We start from the raw sequence: 21039 nt of genomic DNA, 5'->3' as shown, positions 1-21039 counted from the left end.
GAAACATTAGTTGATTGCCAAGCTTTGGTTACCAAAGTGTTTTTATAAGCCTAGCAAACCCAATTAATGATTCGTTTCAAAAAATAGCGATGGAGTTTTACTACATCAGTTTTAAAATTGCATATCGAAGGCATATATAGAGTCCAGGTGTTATTACCTTGGTTTATACATTACAAAAGTAGCATAACAAATCAGGTTTTTCAAATTATGGTCAGGTTATGAAAGACTTTTAACATTTAACTTATACAAATGTCATTCTAGAGATGAAACCAAAATAGATCTGCAACAATTACATTAAAACTAAAAAACACACTAATAAAATAAATAATAATCGAACGAAAGTCATGAACTAAAAAGTTGTTATTAGCCTAGTCAAATTAGGGTAATAAATGAAATAAAAGATAATATGCTGAAATTTGAATAAACCTTTGTTTTGGCGTTAAATATGTTATCTCCAAAGATATTCAAAGTCAAAGGTCCTGAAAATCCAATTTTCGCGGATATCTCACTACCTATGCCTTGAATTAATAAAGGTGTAGATTACACGAAATGTACAAGACTATATTAGGTTTGCGGGAGATGACAAGTAAGAGTAAGAGGAGGCGTGGCAGACCTCACAAAGTGTTATATCTTTGATCAGCTTGACAAAACGAGTCGAACTATGTTTGCATGTCTGTCCGTCTGTCTATACTACCTCACTCCCGTATACTAGATAAGCAAAACTGATTCGTTCCACCATAACGTAACTCATGATAAACAAGAAAGGAATGCTAAAGTCGAGCGAGCTCAACTCTTAAATAACCTGTACCTCGCACAAAAAAGAAACAAGATAGAATGCTACAGTCGAGCAAGCCCGACAGTAAAATACTCTGTACCCACTTCCAACAAAAAGAAATTGAAAAAGTAAATTAAAATAATTTCAACTTGTAATTTTATAATTTGGGATAACAGTTTCCTTCGTACGGACAGACAGACAGACAGACAGGGCTAGATCGACTCGTCTCGTCATGCTGATCAAGAATATATATACTTTGTGGGGTCTGCCACGCCTTCTTCTGCCTGTTACATTTTCAGTTCCCGCAAACCTAACATACTCTTGTACATTTTATGTACAGAGTATAATCAACTGAAACATTAGTTGAAACAAGCGTTGGTTACCAAAGTGTTTTTATAAGCCTAGCAAACCCAATCACCGATTCCTTCCAAAAAAAATAGCGATGGACTATATTAGTTTTAAAATTGCATATCGAAGGCATACATATGTATAGTGTTGTTTTGTGACCTTGGTTAATACATAACATAAGTAGCAAAACAATTCAGATTTATCAAATTATAGCCAGATTATGAAAGAGTTTTAACATTGAACTTATAGAAATATCTTCTAGAGAAGAAAAGAGGTTTCCAAAAATTAAAATCAAATAAATAAATAAAAATTATATAAAAAATATTTAATACATACATACAAACATAAGTGGTGACATATTTGTATGTTCAGTTTCAACAGCATACATTTACATCAGGATCGTATCTATACGTGTTTATATGCGTGTATGTGTGCGGTCACCAAAGTCAAAGTAGCAACAACAGTTGCGGGCAGAGCATGGGCAGAGATCATCATGATGAAACTTGGCTTACGGACATATCACTAACGGAATGTTGTTACAAAATGTTGGTTAAAAACTCTAAGAATTATGAGAGTTATGGAAATCACTAATAGCGGTGGAGGGGTGCATCAAAAAAATCGATCTTGTACTTTCTCGGACTTAGGATTCCACGTTTGATTATTCTGCTCTTATACTTTCTGAGATTCTTGCGTTCATACAGACGGACGAACGGACATGGCTATATCGACCCGTCTTGTCATCCTGATCAAGAATACATTTATATAGTTTGTGGGGTCTGCCCCGCTTCTTTTTGTGTGAGTACAAAACCAGTATAGCCTTTTAACCTTTGGGTGTAGACTATAATAATAATAGAATGAAAGCCAAATCAATAAATTGACCTATCATGATGAAACATGGCATTTGGACTTATAATACCTAAATGGAGGTATTTGCCAAGTTTAAGTTTAAAATTCCAAGAATTACGGGAGTTACGATTTGCGGGGGAGAGGGAGGAGGGACGGAAATTCCAAAATACCTATTTTCTTCGTATTCACATAAGGCATCTGGGACTAAAATTTGGTGTCCCTAGGTCTTATAGTCTCCGAGATATAGGCGATTATACGAATGGAAAATCGGGAAAACCCCCATAGGGGGGAAGTGGGGGGAAAATCAAAAAAATTAAACAAACTCGTATAGCGTACACACATAAGCATCTTTGTGCAAAATTTGGTGTCTCTAGCTCTTATAGTCTCTGAGATCCAGAGCCAAGGCACTACACTCGAATTTAGACAATTCCAACGACAGCACCGGCTTTCGCAGATCTATTAACGAGATGGCCCAGAACGTCAGTATCAACCTCATATGGCTACCGGGTACAGAGGAGCCTGACACGAAACCATGGGAGTAATTTGTTTGCTCGAAAGTTGATCAAATTTCTTGAGTCTAATGTGTATTGTCTTTACTTTTAAAAATCTTTCAAATTTACATAGAAAGTACACGCCACTTTTAAAACTAAAAATAATTTTACCATCCACCAACTTATAATCTAAACAATAAATAATTAATAAAGTATACGCCACTTAATTTCTACTTATGGACTACATATGGTATATTGTATGGTATTTTCAAGATAATTTCTGATTTCATTTAAGCCACGCTTTCAGGTAAGCACTTTACAAGCTTTTTTTGTGCGCAGATCTGGCGATCGGTGTCAAACCATAGTCCTGGCGTACAGTAGTGAAGAACGGATTTGCCGTTGCGACATAAATAGTACTTATTACACTGTTTGAGATCCCGCATGCTAGTACCATCTGCTTTGTCCTTACAATCTAGCTGCTCCGATCCCATTGCCCGGTTGATTGAAATAGGTTTGATGGTTTGAATGGATTGAAAATCGGCCGATGTACAATCAACTAGACCAGGGAAATTACAATATTTTATTTCAGGATCGAAATAGAGACCTCTAGGGCATTGACGAGCTATAGGATGCCCATTGCTACAGACATAAAATTTACTGCATAGATTGGGGTCTCGTATGTAAGCGCCATTAGGCAATAATTCACAATTTGGAGTCGATATCCGCTGTGGACCATAAGTCTTAGTATCTTGGGTAGAAGGCACTTCAAACTTGGGAACAACCGTTTCCGATTCAGCATTCGTACATTCCACGAAACTGGGGAAGTTGCAGACTTTTTTCTTAATATCAAAATACAGAACTCCTGGACACTGTCGCGGTATAGCGAGGCCATTGGCACATACATAAAATTTGTTACAGAGCTTAGAATCTCTAAAATATGCACCGTTTGGTAAAAATTTGCAATCAGAAGTTGGCGTAATGGGTTCAGCTATAGAAGCTTGAGTCTCCGGTATACGAATGCTATAAGAAATTATTTTGCGAGAGCTATGAACAGGTGTTCCTAAGCTTGGGGTAGTCCGTTTAGTGGGGGCAATTATTTCTTCAGAGTCAATGATATCGCCTTTCATGTTTTTCTTTTGTATAATCTGGCGTGAGCTCGAGTTATGCTGTTTTGATGGTGATTCTGCAATTGTTTCGCTCGGTGAAGCGGTTTCAAAAACAAAGTTTTCAGCTTTGCTGGGTGTTCCCTCCAAGGCAGAAGACGAAATATGTTCAAAGTTTGAAATATCTATAACTTTTGTGGAACTTTCCAATACTTGAATGGATGAAGGACTTACAAAACTGGAATTTTCATTTGAGCTATTTATCGTTGAGTTAACTGATCCTGAGGTAGACGAAGGATTTTTAGAGGTTTCCATTTTCATTTCAGTCGATGATGAACTGACAGAACCGGAGTCTTTACTTGGAGTTTGTTCACTTATAACAGAAGAAGAAGACGATGGAATTTTGGAGCTGGAGCTGTCACGTTCAGAGCTCGAGCTGTCAGGTAGCGTAGAACTTTCCGGTACCACTTCAGTCGATGATGAACTGACAGAGCTGGAGTCTTCAGAAAAACTATTTGGGGTTGATTCACTTAAATCTGAAGGAGACGATGGAATTTCGGAGCTGGAGCTGTCACGTTCAGAGCTCGAGCTGTCAGCTAGCGTAGAATTTTCCGCTACTACTTCTGTCGATGATGAACTGACAGAGCTGGAGTCTTCCGAAAAACTATTTGGGGTTGATTCACTTAAATCTGAAGCAGACGATGGAATTTCGGAGCTGGAGCTGTCACGTTCAGAGCTCGAGCTGTCAGCTAGCGTAGAACTTTCCGGTACCACTTCAGTCGATGATAAACTGACAGAGCTGGAGTCTTCAGAAAAACTATTTGGGGTTGATTCACTTAAATCTGAAGCAGACGATGGAATTTCGGAGCTGGAGCTGTCACGTTCAGAGCTCGAGCTGTCAGCTAGCGTAGAACTTTCCGGTACCACTTCAGTCGATGATAAACTGACAGAGCTGGAGTCTTCAGAAAAACTATTTGGGGTTGATTCACTTAAATCTGAAGGAGACGATGGAATTTTGGAGATAGAGCTGTCAAGTTCAGAGCTCGAGCTGTCAGCTAGCGTAGAACTTTCCGGTACCACTTCAGTCGATGATGAACTGACAGAGCTGGAGTCTTCAGAAAAACTATTTGGGGTTGATTCACTTAAATCTGAAGCAGACGATGGAATTTCGGAGCTGGAGCTGTCACGTTCAGAGCTCGAGCTGTCAGCTAGCGTAGAACTTTCCGGTACCACTTCAGTCGATGATGAACTCACAGAGCTGGAGTCTTCAGCGGAACTATTAGGGGTTGATTCACTTAAAGCTGAAGAAGAAGACGATGGAATTTCGGAGCTGGAGCTGTCACGTTCGGAGCTCGAGCTGTCAGCTAGCGTAGAACTTTCCGGTACCACTTCAGTCGATGATGAACTGACAGAGCTGGAGTCTTCCGAAAAACTATTTGGGGTTGATTCACTTAAATCTGAAGCAGACGATGGAATTTCGGAGCTGGAGCTGTCACGTTCAGAGCTCGAGCTGTCAGCTAGCGTAGAACTTTCCGGTACCACTTCAGTCGATGATGAACTGACAGAGCTGGAGTCTTCAGAAAAACTATTTGGGGTTGATTCACTTAAATCTGAAGCAGACGATGGAATTTCGGAGCTGGAGCTGTCACGTTCAGAGCTCGAGCTGTCAGCTAGCGTAGAACTTTCCGGTACCACTTCAGTCGATGATGAACTGACAGAGCTGGAGTCTTCAGAAAAACTATTAGGGGTTGATTCACTTAAATCTGAAGCAGACGATGGAATTTCGGAGCTGGAGCTGTCACGTTCAGAGCTCGAGCTGTTAGGTAGCGTAGAACTTTCCGGTACCACTTCTGTCGATGACGAACTCACAGAGCTGGAGTCTTCAGCGGAACTATTAGGGGTTGATTCACTTAAAGCTGAAGAAGAAGACGATGGAATTTCGGAGCTGGAGCTGTCACGTTCGGAGCTCGAGCTATCAGGTAGTGTAGAACTTTCCGGTACCACTTCAGTCGATGATGAACTGACAGAGCTGGAGTCTTCAGAAAAACTATTAGGGGTTGATTCACTTAAAGCTGAAGAAGAAGACGATGGAATTTCGGAGCTGGAGCTGTCACGTTCAGAGCTCGAGCTGTCAGGTAGCGTAGAACTTTCCGGTACCACATCAGTCGATGATGAACTGACAGAGCTGGAGTCTTCAGAGGAACTATTAGGGGTTGGTTCACTTAAAGCTGAAGAAGAAGACGATGGAATTTCGGAGCTGGAGCTGTCACGTTCGGAGCTCGAGCTGTCAGGTAGCGTAGAACTTTCCGGTACCACTTCAGTCGATGATGAACTGACAGAGCTGGAGTCTTCAGAGGAACTATTTGGGGTTGATTCACTTAAAGCTGAAGAAGAAAACGATGGAATTTCGGAGCTGGAGCTGTCACGTTCAGAGCTCGAGCTGTCAGGTAGCGTAGAACTTTCCGGTACCACTTCAGTCGATGATGAACTGACAGAGCTGGAGTCTTCAGAGGAACTATTAGGGGTTGATTCACTTAAAGCTGAAGAAGAAGACGATGGAATTTCGGAGCTGGAGCTGTCACGTTCAGAGCTCGAGCTGTCAGGTAGCGTAGAACTTTCCGGTACCACTTCAGTCGATGATGAACTGACAGTTGATGAAGTAGGCGATGGAATTGCGGAGCTGGAGCTGTCGTGATCTGTAGTGCTCACTATACTAACCGACGACTTCTCAGAGATAGCTTCAGTGGACGAAGGACTTACCGAACTATTTTCTTCAGTTAAATCATTTATAGTAGTAGTAGTAGTAGAAGTAGTAGCAATAGTAATTGTTGGGGGACCTTTAGTTGTTGTTGGCCCTGGAGCCGCCGGCTTCTCTGATCTATTCCATAATAAGCCCAATATATTAAAAATAATTGGCCTATGCATCGATATGTTTTGATTTATGTTAAACACATTTTTTAAGCCATCCCCTTGGTTACTATCAATGTGCCTTTGGATATGAACAATGCATTGTTGTTCTCGTACGCTAAACTGAAATCCTTCAGCGCATTTATTTTTAATATGTCCCAATAATCCTAGGCATAAATAATATGCATCAGGGTTCTCAGGATCATTAACTTTTATTCCAAAGTCCTGACCCACACAAAGGTCCGTGGCAAAAGCCTGTGGAAGAGCCAACAGACCAATCCACAGGAAATTTACTGAAACAAAAAAGAGCCTGTTATACATTTCGCTTTTACCTTCCACAGTTCTACTTACCCATTTGCATTTTAAAACATCATCTAGCAAACTGCAATTCTAAAGCGCATTGCAGTGCTTTTTAAAGGTAACATTGCTGTGGTAAGCAATTAAGTTTAAAATGGGGTCTTCAAGTTACTTGTTCAATTCGAGTGGAACATGAAAGGAAATACTTATAATATTGGTACTTGCTTTAAAAGTACTAGAAATACAGGGTGTTTTTTAACCAACTACACTGAACATTATTTAAGCAAACAAATTGTTCACTTCAAAAAGTAGGGTGGACCATCAGTTGCATCAACGATTTCTTTGCAAAGCGTATTTTGTTCACCAGACTGACTAAACCAGAAAACTATATTATTTAGCTAACGTTGAAACTATATGATGAAACATTTACAATTCATAAAGATATTGGATCCAAGTAACATACTGAGTTTCAAATTTCGATCATAGATGTCTGCACTCCAAAAGGAAGGTAAGTCTGAGTTAGACGAAGCCAAGCATAGTCTTTTAGTTAATTTATCACTTTTTCCACCACAATTACACATTCCATAAGTGCTTTGGATAAAATGAGTGAAAAAATTGCAACTATACGCCTAGTTTTTTAACCATCCTAAGTTCCCAAATAGTTTTATGCAGGCAAAAAACAGAAACACATGTACAATTAATAGGTTTATTTCTTAAAGATTTATCAGTGGTGTCACGAACTAGTCGCAAACAGTCGTTAAGCTTGGAATAATCGAAGTGGTTTCGGTATCAGACTGACTTTCAGAGCTTGAAGTGTATTCCGCCGTAGTGTCTTCAGTGCTCGTACTCTCACTTGTTGTAGAACTCCCAGGCAGAACGTCCGTAGATGTAGAACCTATGGAACTAGTAGTCACGTCTTCAGCTGTACTGCTTTCTGAAGACCTGTTGGTTGTGTCTGGGGTCGAATCAGTTGATGAAGTAGAAACTGACTGACTTTGAGAGGTCGAAGAATCATCTCCAATACTAGTTGTCAGAGTTGAGTCAGTTGACAATGAAGTAGTTGAAATTGTGCTTTCTACTTCAGATGGACTGGCTGAACTGAATTCATCGGGTGTAGTTGTAGATACTGAAACAATTTCGGTGCTCGTACTGTCACTTGTTGTGGAACTGTCAGGCGGTACCTCCGTAGATGTAGAACCTATGGAACTAATAGTCACGTCTTCAGCTGTACTGCTTTCTGAAGACCTGTTGGTTGTGTCTGGGGTCGAATCAGTTGATGAAGTAGAAACTGACTGACTTTGAGAGGTCGAAGAATCATCTCCAATACTAGTTGTCAGAGTTGAGTCAGTTGACAATGAAGTAGTTGAAATTGTGCTTTCAATTTCAGATGGACTGGTTGAACTGAATTCATCGGGTGTAGTTGCAGTTTCGGTGCTGGAACTATCATTTTCAGATGGTTGTTGTGTGGACAATGACGTTGTAGGTTCAGTCTGCTCTGGTGTCAATGGTTTACTTGTTGAAGGTGGCAATGGCATAGGTGGCTTAGGCGTCTCAGACTTTTTTAAAACTAATCCTAAAATGTTAAAAATAATTGGCCTATCCATCGTTATATTTTGATTGATATTGAATATATTTTCTGCATCTTTTGCTTGCACTCCTTTCGAGTTTTTCTCCACTATGCACGTTTGTTCTTGTCCACTGAAACGAAATCCCTCAGCGCAGATATTTTTAATTTGTCCCAGTATGCCGAGGCATGTTATGTATGCACGAGAATCCTCTAGGTCCGCTACTTTATTTCCAAAGCTTTGATCTGCGCACAAATCATAGGCAATCGCTAATTGGATTGCCATTAGACTAGTACCCAAAAATTTAGCTGAAAAGACGGAATTATAAGATAAACTGGAGTTATAATAGCGAACAGGTCTATCTCACCTAATTGCATTTTTGAACTTCACCGGAAAACTAGCAGTCCGAGACTCCATTCATTTCTTTTATAGACAAATACGTTGCAATTAATTTAAAAGGTTTTCTAAGTGAATTGTTTTCAACTATTACATGAAATACAAACGTTATACTGTATATTACGTACAAAACTTGTGCAACGCGTTACAAAGATGTTGTTTCAACAAAATTGCATCACCTCTTTAAGAAATATATGCAATACATTCCTGAAAAAGGCAATCAGTCTTAAAATGGTCCAATGTAAATAATGTTCTTTTTTTAAAGGGAGTGTTTTGTGAATTTCCGCTCCGATCTGAACTTTATGACACAGAGAAGTTGTGTTGCATACAAAAATCGTAACTATAAAGATATTGCAACAAAATATAATATTAGTTGATAGTAAACACACAGTGTAACCCAAGTCTTTAGTATCTGTTGTCTACCAATTGGTAATCTTCAACAATAGAACAACGACCATCTTGTTGATAGTGTAAATGATTATACACGATGATGATGTACATACATACATACTATATACATATATATATATATATGTGGATAATATACACATACATCGCTTTTTCCTTTTAAAGATTGTTCATCGTATAAACACATACTGCATACAACAACAAAAGCAAGTATACTCGTAGTATACCTGTCATGGGCAGGGCCGGTCCGATTAGTTGCTTAGATAAGGTGCTGCTACCACTACTTATCGTAGTCTTGCAATTGTTTTTGTACGATGATGATTACTCGTTTTGGTTGTTAGAGTGAAAAAGCTTTTTGTGAAAAGCCCGGGCCTTTAGTTCATATACGCGTTTTAGTTCGCACTCTTATCGTAACTTGTGTGGCTTCGAATGTACCTAGTTGAGGAAAAAACTGTTAGATTTTGTTTCCTCTGGTATTCGAGCCAATAAGTTCGGCCACAATTCACATTTTATCTTTTGCCATTTTTTATTATATTTCACTTTTTATTTTTATTTTGATTTTTTTTTTTAATTTTTACCTTTTTTTGGCAAACGTATTGAGGTAGTGCAGAGGTCACTTGCACGCACTATAATTAAATGTACATATATTTTGTTGGCTATTGATAACATTGATAACACTATGTATGACTGGCCCTAGCAACTTATTTCACAAACTGCACTCAAATACTCAAATCCAGGCGAAACTATGTTGATGGAATGAGAAGTTTGTGATTTATACGATAAATCATGATTTAAATATTAAGACTACCTTTGACATATTGAAAAAAAATCAGCGTTTGTCAAACAAATACAAAAAGTATTATTAAATCAGTATTATTCTTGGAATTATTCAATATTAGACAGTTCGTTTCCCATAAAATACTAAAGTAGCTATTGATTTTGAGTTCATGATAATTCAGATATGAATCTATTTCTAAATAGCAGCGATAATCTCAGATAACTTCGATTACAATTACTTAATAAATTATTTCATGACATAAAATCGCATTTAAAGAGATTAATTTGCATATGACGAAAAAGGCTGCATCGGATTAGAGTGGTCTCGAAACTATACTTAGCAGTGCTCGAACTTTAGTTGGCATATTGCAACATGCATTAACCCAATCTGACCAGCACTTGTCCATCCGTTAGCTAGCGAGACCATTCCAAACACGATAACGATCATACCCTAAGCGTTTAATAAACTGTCAGCGAGTGTGACAAATCCCATGATGCACTTTTTGCAATTGCGATAAAAATTCGCTTATCTGCATGCCAAGGTATTTGCAACGAGCGATTGATAAAGTCTTATGACGCTCTCAACCCCATTTACGATTAAAAACAAATTAGTTGTTGGTATGTATGGTATGGAGCCCGCTTCCCACCTGCCTTTATTACAATTGATTTAATGTGGAAGGGACCAGTGGTATTCCTAATTTGTCATATCGACCTGATCTAACACCTTGGTTTGTTCGCGCTGCAAACGATTGCCATAAGTACGAGAGACCAAGTTCCATGCATCCATAAAGCGATCCATGCACTGCGAAATACAACGCTGCTCCGAGGTATCTAATGCTTTTCCTGGTTTATTGATACACTTCTTGAAGCATTTCTCAGTCATTTTAGCGAGCATCTCCTGCGCGTTAGCCACAGCAATCTGTTGCTTGACTTGGCTCATTAATTCGCCCTTTTCCAAGTTAGCTGTCGTCATCTTTCTTTCACCAAATTTTTAATTTTCGAAACGGTTTGACTCAAAATATTGTTTTGCCAATGTTTTAAAATAGCTGTTGTAGTGAAATATTTATCCCACCTACTATGTGAAGATTTCAGTTACAGTTTTAGGAATAATTTTCGTCTGACTGTTTTGCCGTAATTAGCTTGTCGGAAAGAAAACGAAAACCCTTGGTTTCCTTATTAAAGTTTCTAAAGGAACTGCCAATAGCAAATTACTTTGGTAATTTCCGAAAGCTAGGGCATATAATACACAACATACTGAGAAAAATAAAATATTTTAAAAATAAATTATGAAATTTCTGATAAATTAAATTAAAATATTGTGGGCGCCCTCCTCTGCGATTCTCATACCAAGTACTTAAGCGCTGGCAAACCAAAAACTAAAATGTGCAATTTCTGAAAAATTAAATAATAATATTTTTAAATTAAATTGTGAAATTTCTGATGAATTAATTCAAAATACACCATACATGTACTATTACTATTTACATATGTATATTTATGTAAATATAAAATGTAATAAAATTGAGCAAAGATATTTTTTGAACTTATGCAACTGCAAAACATAAGTATGAATATGCACAAAATGTATGTATGTACATACCTAAATTATTATAATTATTTCTTCTAGACTTTAATGAAAATTTCCAAGAACATTGCACAGTTTATCTTGTATTCTTTTTTATTTTGTAATCACCTCGATTTTAACAGGAAACTTGTATCCACATTTCAGCTGCTTACATATTTATATTCATACATACATACAATAGTTTTCGTATTCCAAGTTTCAACTACAATTCATGCCGAAATGAAAACAGAATAAAGTCCCAATGAAAAGAATGGGTTGAAAATTTGAGCTCTTTTTGTATGACAAACTATTTTATATACATGTATCGAATGTGACATTGAGGGCTATTAGTTTCTAGAATTAAACACTATTTCATTTGCAGATATACTACATATTTATGAACATATGTATGTACATATGCGTGTAAGTATTCAATTTTGCTATTCAACACTATGTGTTTTTAATTCAAAATATGAATGTTGTGGGTGTTAAAAGTGTGTTTCTTCTTTTGTAAATTGCAAGAATACAAGTACACTCACAGATTAAGCTTAACGCTAAATGAGTCTTAGAATTCTTCAGAATAGAGATAACCGTTTGGCACTAAAACGGTAAATCACAGCTAAAAATGCCAGGACCTAGAGGTGGGCATGTGCCGGATTCTTTCCGCCCGCTCTCTAATACTTGTGACTAAAAAAGAACGAGTGCAGTTTTTATACCCTGTACCCAAAGGGTACAAGGGTATATTAGTTTTGTGCGAGTGCACATGGAATACACAGAAGGAGGCTTGGTAGACCCCACAAAGTATATATATTCTTGATCAGCATGACAAGCCGAGTCGATATAGCCATGTCCGTCTGTCCGTCTGACCGTCTGTCCGTCTGTCTGTCCGTCTGTCTGTCTGTCTGTCTGTCTGTCCGTCTGTCTGTCTGTATGAACGCAAGGATCTCCGAAAGTATAAGAGCTAGAATAACCAAACTTGGTATACAGATTCTCCTGAGACCGAGAAAGGACGAGTTTGTTCATTTTTTCTGATCCAACCCCCCACTCCCCCCCTATTACCAATTTTCTATAACTCCCGTAATTCTTTGAATTTTGAACTAAAATTTGGTAGTCTTATTAGGTTACTAATTATATATTCGTATACCAAGTTTCATTATGATAGAATGATCGGAAAGAAAGTTATAGCCATATAACCAGGCCCAATGCACACATACATACATATGTACAAGTACACAAACACGCATAAGGCACGATTCTGATGTAAATGTAAATGTATGTATGCATGCATTGGATATTTTATATTTAATTAGTTAATATTTAGTTAATTAATTAAATTAATTTTGTTAATTAATTAAATTAAAATAATTAATTAATTAAATTACTTTTTTGTGGGGTGGTACAGGGTATTTAAGAGTTGAGCCTGCTCGACTTTAGCATTCCTTTCTTGTTTGTATTCTTTCTCTGGTTAAAAAAAAAAAAAAAAACAAATTTGATGCTGATTGGTTTTTTATACCCAAAAGGTACAATGGTATATTAGTTTTGTGCGAGTGTACATGTAACACACAGAAGGAGGCGTGGCAGACCCCACAAAGTATATATATTCTTGATCAGCATGACAAGCCGAGTCGATATAGCCATGCCCGTCTGTCTGTCCGTCTGTATGAACGCAAGGATCTCAGAAAGTATAAGAGCTAGAATAACCAAACTTGGTATACAGATTCTCCTGAGCCCGGGAAAGGACGAGTTTGTTCATTTTTCCCGATGCACCCCCCCACTCCCCCCCTATTTACGATTTTCTATAACTCCCGTAATTCTTGGAATTTTGAACTAAAATTTGGTAGACACATCCAGTTAGTGATTATATATCCATGCACCAGGTTTCATTATATAGGGTAATTAGAAAGAAAGTTACCAGGCCAATGCACACATACAAGTATGTACAAGTACACCAACACGCATAGACACGATTCTGATGTAAATGTATGTATGCATGTATTTAATATTTTTATACCCTGTACCCAAAAGGGTACAAGGGTATATTATTATACCCTGTACCCAAAAGGGTACAAGGGTATATTAGTTTTGTGCGAGTGCACATGGAACACACAGAAGGAGGCTTGGTAGACCCCACAAAGTATATATATTCTTGATCAGCATGACAAGCCGAGTCGATATAGCCATGTCCGTCTGTCCGTCTGACCGTCTGTCCGTCTGTCTGTCCGTCTGTCCGTCTGTCTGTCCGTCTGTCCGTCTGTCTGTCTGTATGAACGCAAGGATCTCCGAAAGTATAAGAGCTAGAATAACCAAACTTGGTATACAGATTCTCCTGAGACCGAGAAAGGACGAGTTTGTTCATTTTTTCTGATCCACCCCCCCACTCCCCCCCTATTAACGATTTTCTATAACTTCCGTAATTCTTGGAATTTTGAACTAAAATTTGGTAGTCACATTAGGTTAGTTATTATATAACCGTATACCAAGTCTCATTATGATAGAATGATCGGAAAGAAAGTTATAGCCATATAACCAGGCCCAATGCACACATACATACATATGTACAAGTACACAAACACGCATAAGGCACGATTCTGATGTAAATGTAAATGTATGTATGCATGCATGGAATATTTTATATTTAATTTAGTTAATTAATTAAATTAATTTAGTTAATTAATTAAATTTAATTAATTAATTAATTTAATTACTTTTTTGTGGGGTGGTACAGGGTATTTAAGAGTTGAGCCTGCTCGACTTTAGCATTCCTTTCTTGTTTATATTTAATTAAGTTAATTAATTAAATTAATTTAATTACATTAATTAATTAATTTAATTATTATTTTTTTTCGGTGGGGTGGTACAGGGTACTTAAGAGTTGAGCCTGCTCGGCTTTAGCATTCCTTTCTTGTTTTGGGCTCGTTTTCCCCCCTTTGGCGTTTGAATTTTCCAAAACCGCCTTGGACTTGGCCTCCAAAATTCAGCTTCCCAGCTGTCACCGTTTGGGCTGTGCGTTCAACGTCAATCAGACAGTTAGGACAAACTGTTTAATATATATGCTCTGCCAGTGACTATTGTTGTTTACTTTTGTTTTTGCCTTTTTACCCTTTAGGTACAGGGTATACAACTATTATAGTGACATTGTTTCCTTTATCATCGACAATATTGAGTTACTTTTCTATCACAACCCTCTATATTTTTGAAAACATATGTGAAAACATTTTTACTTGAACGTCAAATACAATTTTTTTTTAATACACAAAACTCATTTGGTAAGCAAATTCGCATGCCATAAATTGCCAACCTGGTTAAGTCACGGGATGTATCTTCATTATGAGCTCAGAAGATCTGTCCGAATTTGAACCCAAAGGCATTTCGAACTGCCAGAAGTTGAAGCTACTGCTATGGAAGAATTGGATACTTCAATGGAGTGGAAAATTGCAAATTGTCTTGACTATTCTTTTGGTAGTAGTACTTTTATTGCTTATCATGTTACTACGCATATTCGTGAAACCGGAAGTCGTACCAGAGACACGTTTTCCGACTATTACCATAGACAATCTGGAAGTCTACCTGAAGTCAGTGCCGAAAGGAATAATTTTCATACATGACAACGGTACATTTAATATGCCTAAACATGTACTATGTTATACACCAAAAAGCACTACAAATGACGGTATCATCTCGGAGACTGTAAAGCTACTGAAACTAAATGGCTCCCGGCCCTATAATACTTCTGAGCACCTGGAGTTCGATGTTGTGAAACATAATTATATAGCCGGCGTTGTATTTGAATCTACTAATGTTGGAAAAGACGGTGGGAAGATTCCACAGATTCTCAAATATTCGTTGCGTTTTCCCAGCGAATTGCGCACCAACAATCAACTATTAACTTGGATGACTGATCAAGTTTTCCCTCAAATTGACTCTGTCGGCCCGCGTAATAGAGACAACAATACTGGAGGCTCGCCCGTTGGATACATAATGGAAGGTTTCTTACCAATACAAAATGCCGTGACCATGTCCTGGTTAAAGCTAGCCACCGACTCGAAAGTTGCATCGTTACCAAAAGTACAGCTGAGACGATTTCCGTATAACACCTACGACGACGACGTTCTCATACCACTGCTAGGAGGCATGTTGCCATTATGGTTATTGTTCTGCTTTATCTATCCATGCGCTATGATAACGAAGTATGTGGCAACTGAGAAAGAAGCACAGCTGAAGGAGATCATGAAACTTCTTGACCTGCACAATTGGATTCACTGGTTGGCATGGTTTATCAAGAGCTATGTGGTTCTTATGGTTGTTGCGATTATAGTTACGTTGATGCTTCTTCTCGGAATTTTTGCTCCTCCTATACTTACATATTCCAGTTTCTTCCCAATGATTTTTTTTTTCCATTTTTACGTAGTGTCGTGCGTCTGTTTTAGTTTCATGGTGGCCGTCTTCTTCAACAGGGCCAGTTCTGCGACCGCTATCATGGTCATCTGGTGTTTTGCTTCCTTTATTCCTTTTTCATACGTTAATAGTTTTTACCATGAAATTGGAATTGCGCCCAAGCTAATTACTTGTGTTGTCTTTACTAATACTGCACTAGGACTAGGAGTTCGCACAATTTTAGCGTTTGAAGGAAGTGGTGAAGGCCTTCGCTTTAGCAACATGTTCAGCCGTGTCTCCGCAGATGATAGCTTCAGTTTATTTTACGTGATTGCCATGTTAATGTTGTCATCTGTGATATACATGATTATTTGCCTATATGTTGAGATGATACACCCCGGAAGATATGGCATTGCACGAAAATGGTATTTTCCTTTCCAACGAAATTTTTTGTACCCTCTATTGGGATTTTCAGCAGTTTCCCGTGATAGCGAAAGTTCTTTTGACGAGCCTTGCTCGTGCCCCACCACTCAGTCTGAGCACGCGGTTGAGCAGGTTGGCATTCAGATATGCAATCTCCAAAAGCGCTTTGGTAATCATATTGCTGTACAGTCTCTTAGTTTCAATTTGTATCGCGATGAAATAACCGTATTGCTAGGGCACAACGGAGCTGGAAAAACAACAACCATTCAAATGCTTACCGGCATTATTCCACCAACCGCAGGCACAGCTTTTATAAATGGTTGCGATATCCGTACACAACTGGATTGTGCTCGCAGCTCCATGGGGATTTGCCCGCAGCACAATGTGCTCTTTGGTGATATGAGCGTGCGCAATCATATAAAATTCTTCGGTCGCCTGAAAGGCATGGAAGGACATGAGTTGAAGCGTGAGTTGAAAAAATATATGGAGATCATGGATTTGGAGAAAAAACAACGTACAGCCGCTCGAAAGCTATCAGGTGGCATGAAAAGAAAGCTTTCGCTCTGTTGTGCACTTTGTGGCAACACCAGAACAGTTCTGTGCGACGAGCCCAGCTCTGGACTAGACGTGGCGGCACGGCGGTATCTATGGGATCTACTCCAAGCTGAAAAGATGGGGCGTACCATTTTGCTAACCACACACTATATGGATGAAGCAGATGCCCTGGCGGATCGCATCGCCATTATGTGCAATGGCCAGCTACAATGCTATGATACGTCGTTTAATCTTAAAAATACTTATGACTCCGGCTACAGATTAGTATGCATAAAGCAAGAAGGATGCAATGTTGAAAAAGTAACCGCATACTTACGCAAATATATATCAAATATAAAGCTAGAAAACGAGGTAGGAATGGACTTAACATATCGCCTGCCCGCTTCGAAATCTGCAGTGTACGCAGATATGTTAAGTGGACTTGAGAGTAAATCCAAAAAATTGCACTTGAGTGGCTACGGTATAAGCGCCGCTTCCTTGGAAGATGTATTTGAAAAGACCGGTGCGGAGAAGAGTAGGAACCCTGGTGGCCAACAGTTGGACGAAGGAGAACATGCGACCAACAAATCAATACAATTACGCTTTAGTGGTGGCAGAGAAAATGGTATCTTCAACGAAGACGTGTACGAATCCAACTCACGTACCCGCTGTCGTATGCGCTGGAGAGCTATGCTAAGGAAAAAGGTCCTCACTACAAAACGAAGCTTATGGATACTTGTTATGCAGCTTTTGTTGCCTCTTCTTTTCATGGTGATGACCCTGAGCATTACAATGAACTTAGATCCCTTTCCAAAGCTTTTGCCTCTGGACATATCCTTTAATATATATCCTGACGCCTATGTGGTGCTGGAAAATAAAACAGGAAAGGAAACTGGTGGAATCGCAACCGCATATGCTAAGCACGTCGAAGGTAATTCTGGTAAGTTGCTAAATACAAACGGCGCCAGCTTCGAAGATTATATACTGGGTGCAGCAAAAGAGGATCGAACAGGTGTTGATAGGACATACATTGCTGGTGCGACTATATCAGAAAAGAACCTGACCGTCTGGTTGAACAATAAGCCATATCATACAGCGCCACTTACACTTAATATACTGCACAACGCTATGGCCCGTCATTTTTTGGGCCCAAAGGCAAGTATACGTGTTACTAATTATCCCCTACCATACAGTCAGGACACGGTTCAAAAGAGAACGCAAACAGCTGACTTCGGGGGCCTCAATATCGCTATGAATCTAACTATGTGTATGAGCTTCGTTATTGCATTTTTTGTGATACCCGTGATAAAGGAGCGCGAAGCACGGGCTAAACTGCTTCAGTTCCTTACCGGCGTTGATGTCTATTTATATTGGATATCGCATCTACTGTGGGACTTTGCAATTTTCGTTTTGTGTTCACTTATTACAGTAATCACTATAGTTCTTTATCAAGAGCCCGGTTACTCTACACTTTCGGAGATAATTCGCAATTTGTTTTTGCTGCTGATGTTTGGTTTTGCTGCCATTCCTTTCGCCTATATGTTGGCCGGATGGTCCAGTGAAAGTGCAGCAGGATATATCCGCACCTCTCTTCTAGGTGCGATTGGTGGACTAGTCTTGTTTTTTTTCCATTATTCATTCGTTATGGCTAACAAACAATCAATTGCGAATATAGTGGGCCCGGTTTTCCGCCTGCTTCCCCACTTTTGCCTTCTTTACGGAATGAATAGCCTTTATGAAAACTACAAAGTTCGGAACAGATGCAGCGCTCCATATATCGAGAAGCTAACGAATGGAAACCCCTGTTCCATGATCCCTCTTTGCTGTGATATTCCCGGCTATTTTGGGTTTACAAAGCCCGGTATAGGGACCGAAATCATATATCTCTTCCTGGAGGGCATTTTACTGTTCCTATTACTATTAATCTTAGATTCAAAAAGGTGTACTGGATTTCGTGATTTCTTCAACGGTGTTTTCTCTATTATCTGCTGCAATTACTCAAATAGAGCGGAAGGCGGACAGGACTCAGCTAACAATAACAATGATGTTGATGTGGAACTTGAACGAGAAATAATTACTAATATGACAGAAGATGATCGAAAAAACATGCCTCTGGTGGTCGACCGTATCTGCAAAAAATATGGCGGCTTCACACCAGTTAAGGAATTGTCGTTCTCCGTTGCGCGTTCCGAGTGTTTTGGATTATTGGGCGTTAATGGTGCTGGAAAATCGACCACTTTTAAAATGCTCACTGGTGATGTGAGTATTACTAAAGGAAACGCCTATGTAGATGGTCTGAGCGTTAGAAAGCAAATGCACAAGGTGTATGATCACATTGGCTATTGTCCACAATATGATGCGTTGCTAGGAGAGCTAACCGGTAACGAGACTATGCGGCTATACTGTATGCTTCGGGGCGTTCATCAGCGTTACATAAACAATGTCTGTAATGATTTGGCATCAGAATTGGGCTTCATTAAACATATTGACAAGCCAATAAAAAACTACAGTGGAGGAAACAAGCGCAAGCTGAGTGTTGCCATTGCACTCATTACCGATCCATCGATCCTATATCTAGATGAGCCATCGGCCGGTATGGACCCAAGTGCTCGTCGACAAATGTGGAAATTGTTGGCGACGATACGAGATATGGGAAAGGGTATTGTCCTGACATCCCACTGCATGGAGGAAGTAGAGGCTTTATGTACGCGAATTGCCATTATGGTGGATGGAAATTTTAAGTGCATTGGCTCTATACAATCCATAAAAAACAAGTATTCAAAGGGACTTGTACTTAAAATCACAGTGGCCAGGGGGTCGCCAGCTATGTCACGTTCGTCCCAACGTAGATCAACATCAAACCAACTAAGATCACCATCATCCCAACGCATGTCCACTTTAGAAGGATCATCAAGCCAACACAGATCCACATCTACCCAACGCATGTCCGCTATGGGTGCACGTTCTAGCAATCGAGCATCAACATCAGCTGGCCAAAAAGAGTTTTCTTGCGATAGATGTGGGGACAATGTAACATTAGTCAAGATATTCATAAAACAACATTTACCCGATTCTGTGTTACAAAAGGAGTTTCGCACTCAGCTCACTTACTTTGTACCGAAAGAGGACACAAATTTGTCGAAGATATTTCACTTGATTGAAAGCAATCGCGCAAAATTAAATTTGGAAGACTACTCCATTACGCAGACGACGTTAGATGAAATATTTATAGAGTTTGGAAAAAAAAAACAAAAATAAAACAGTAACGTTGCTTCTTTTCCGAATAATTAAATAGTGTTTTGATTCTGATAATAGTTTTTTTAATTTTGAAAGTTGCGAAAACTGTGAACGATTTTTACGGCTGTTCTGAACCAATCCGAAAATTGATTTAGATCTTCGACCGTATGTGAATTGTCCAAAAAGCAGAATAATATTCAAGCGGGAGAGAAAATATGTAAACGACTTTAAGGATGTAAAGGAGAAATTCATTGACAGTTCTAACTGTAGCAGATATTTGGTTGCCTGAGCGTTATCCTAGAAAATCAGATTCGTTCCATTAGTATCTATTACATATGAAAAATTTTGCGAGTACAGGCATTTCTATGTATGTATGTGCATAACATAAATGGATAAGAAATGAAGAGCGACTTCATTATAATTACAGTAGATGCCCTTTAAGGTCGCGATTTTGTTGTAATTCCTCTCGAAAAGAATAGGAACGTCTGCAACACCTCCATTTGTGTGTAACGTAGTAACACATAACACACAACTAGTTTACCATTTTAACATTTAGGTACAAGGTATAAAAATATTATTGAAATTGTTTATGTTTAACTACTTTCTAATCTGACTTCTAATTTTTTTGCTACTAAGTTTTTTACCTCATCAAGTGGTGAATATTACTGCTAGACGAAGGGATATTTTCAAATAGAAAACACAATCCAACGGATTCAATACACCTAGTAAATTTTATTTATCATATAAAACATAGACAGATTTTTTTTACAAAAAAAAAATAAACACCTAAATACTTTTAGTACATTTTTATATTATTGGATTGTTGTGATTTTTAGAATACACAAGCAGTTGTTCTGAGATTTTGTTTTCAACTATGTGCTCATTTGAGTGCTGTGTGCATGACAATTTATAAACTTCTATTTTTACCTACATTTGTACATACATACATACTTGTACAGTCCAATGTATAAATGTGTTTGCATCGCGAGCATAT

At 38.6% G+C, this 21039-nt stretch overlaps 3 protein-coding genes across 3 annotated transcripts; 1 reads left to right on the top strand and 2 right to left on the bottom strand.

Annotated features, from left to right (window-relative positions):
* Window positions 1–7459: 7459 nt before the first annotated feature.
* On the bottom strand, window positions 7460–8749 carry LOC115623203 (serine-rich adhesin for platelets-like). The gene is made up of 2 exons (XM_030517427.1): window positions 8700–8749; window positions 7460–8640 (listed from the first exon to the last, which is right to left on the bottom strand). The coding sequence occupies exons 1-2, from the start codon at window positions 8707–8709 to the stop codon at window positions 7508–7510; spliced, it is 1143 nt and encodes a 380-aa protein (XP_030373287.1). The 5' UTR covers window positions 8710–8749; the 3' UTR covers window positions 7460–7507.
* Window positions 8750–10525: 1776 nt separating this feature from the next.
* On the bottom strand, window positions 10526–10947 carry LOC115623204 (mitochondrial import inner membrane translocase subunit Tim13). The gene has a single exon (XM_030517429.1). The coding sequence runs from the start codon at window positions 10884–10886 to the stop codon at window positions 10608–10610; it is 279 nt and encodes a 92-aa protein (XP_030373289.1). The 5' UTR covers window positions 10887–10947; the 3' UTR covers window positions 10526–10607.
* Window positions 10948–14750: 3803 nt separating this feature from the next.
* On the top strand, window positions 14751–20120 carry LOC115623202 (ATP-binding cassette sub-family A member 3-like). Its single transcript, XM_030517426.1, has one exon. The coding sequence runs from the start codon at window positions 14805–14807 to the stop codon at window positions 20064–20066; it is 5262 nt and encodes a 1753-aa protein (XP_030373286.1). The 5' UTR covers window positions 14751–14804; the 3' UTR covers window positions 20067–20120.
* The last annotated feature ends 919 nt before the right edge of the window (window positions 20121–21039 follow it).

This window comes from Scaptodrosophila lebanonensis, unplaced genomic scaffold (genome assembly GCF_003285725.1).
Source record: "Scaptodrosophila lebanonensis strain 11010-0011.00,11010-0021.00 unplaced genomic scaffold, SlebRS2 tig00000043-arrow-pilon, whole genome shotgun sequence".
Lineage (NCBI taxonomy): Eukaryota > Metazoa > Arthropoda > Insecta > Diptera > Drosophilidae > Scaptodrosophila > Scaptodrosophila lebanonensis.
The sequence above is the reverse complement of the archived record's forward strand: the minus strand, read 5'-3'. Positions and strand labels throughout refer to the sequence as shown.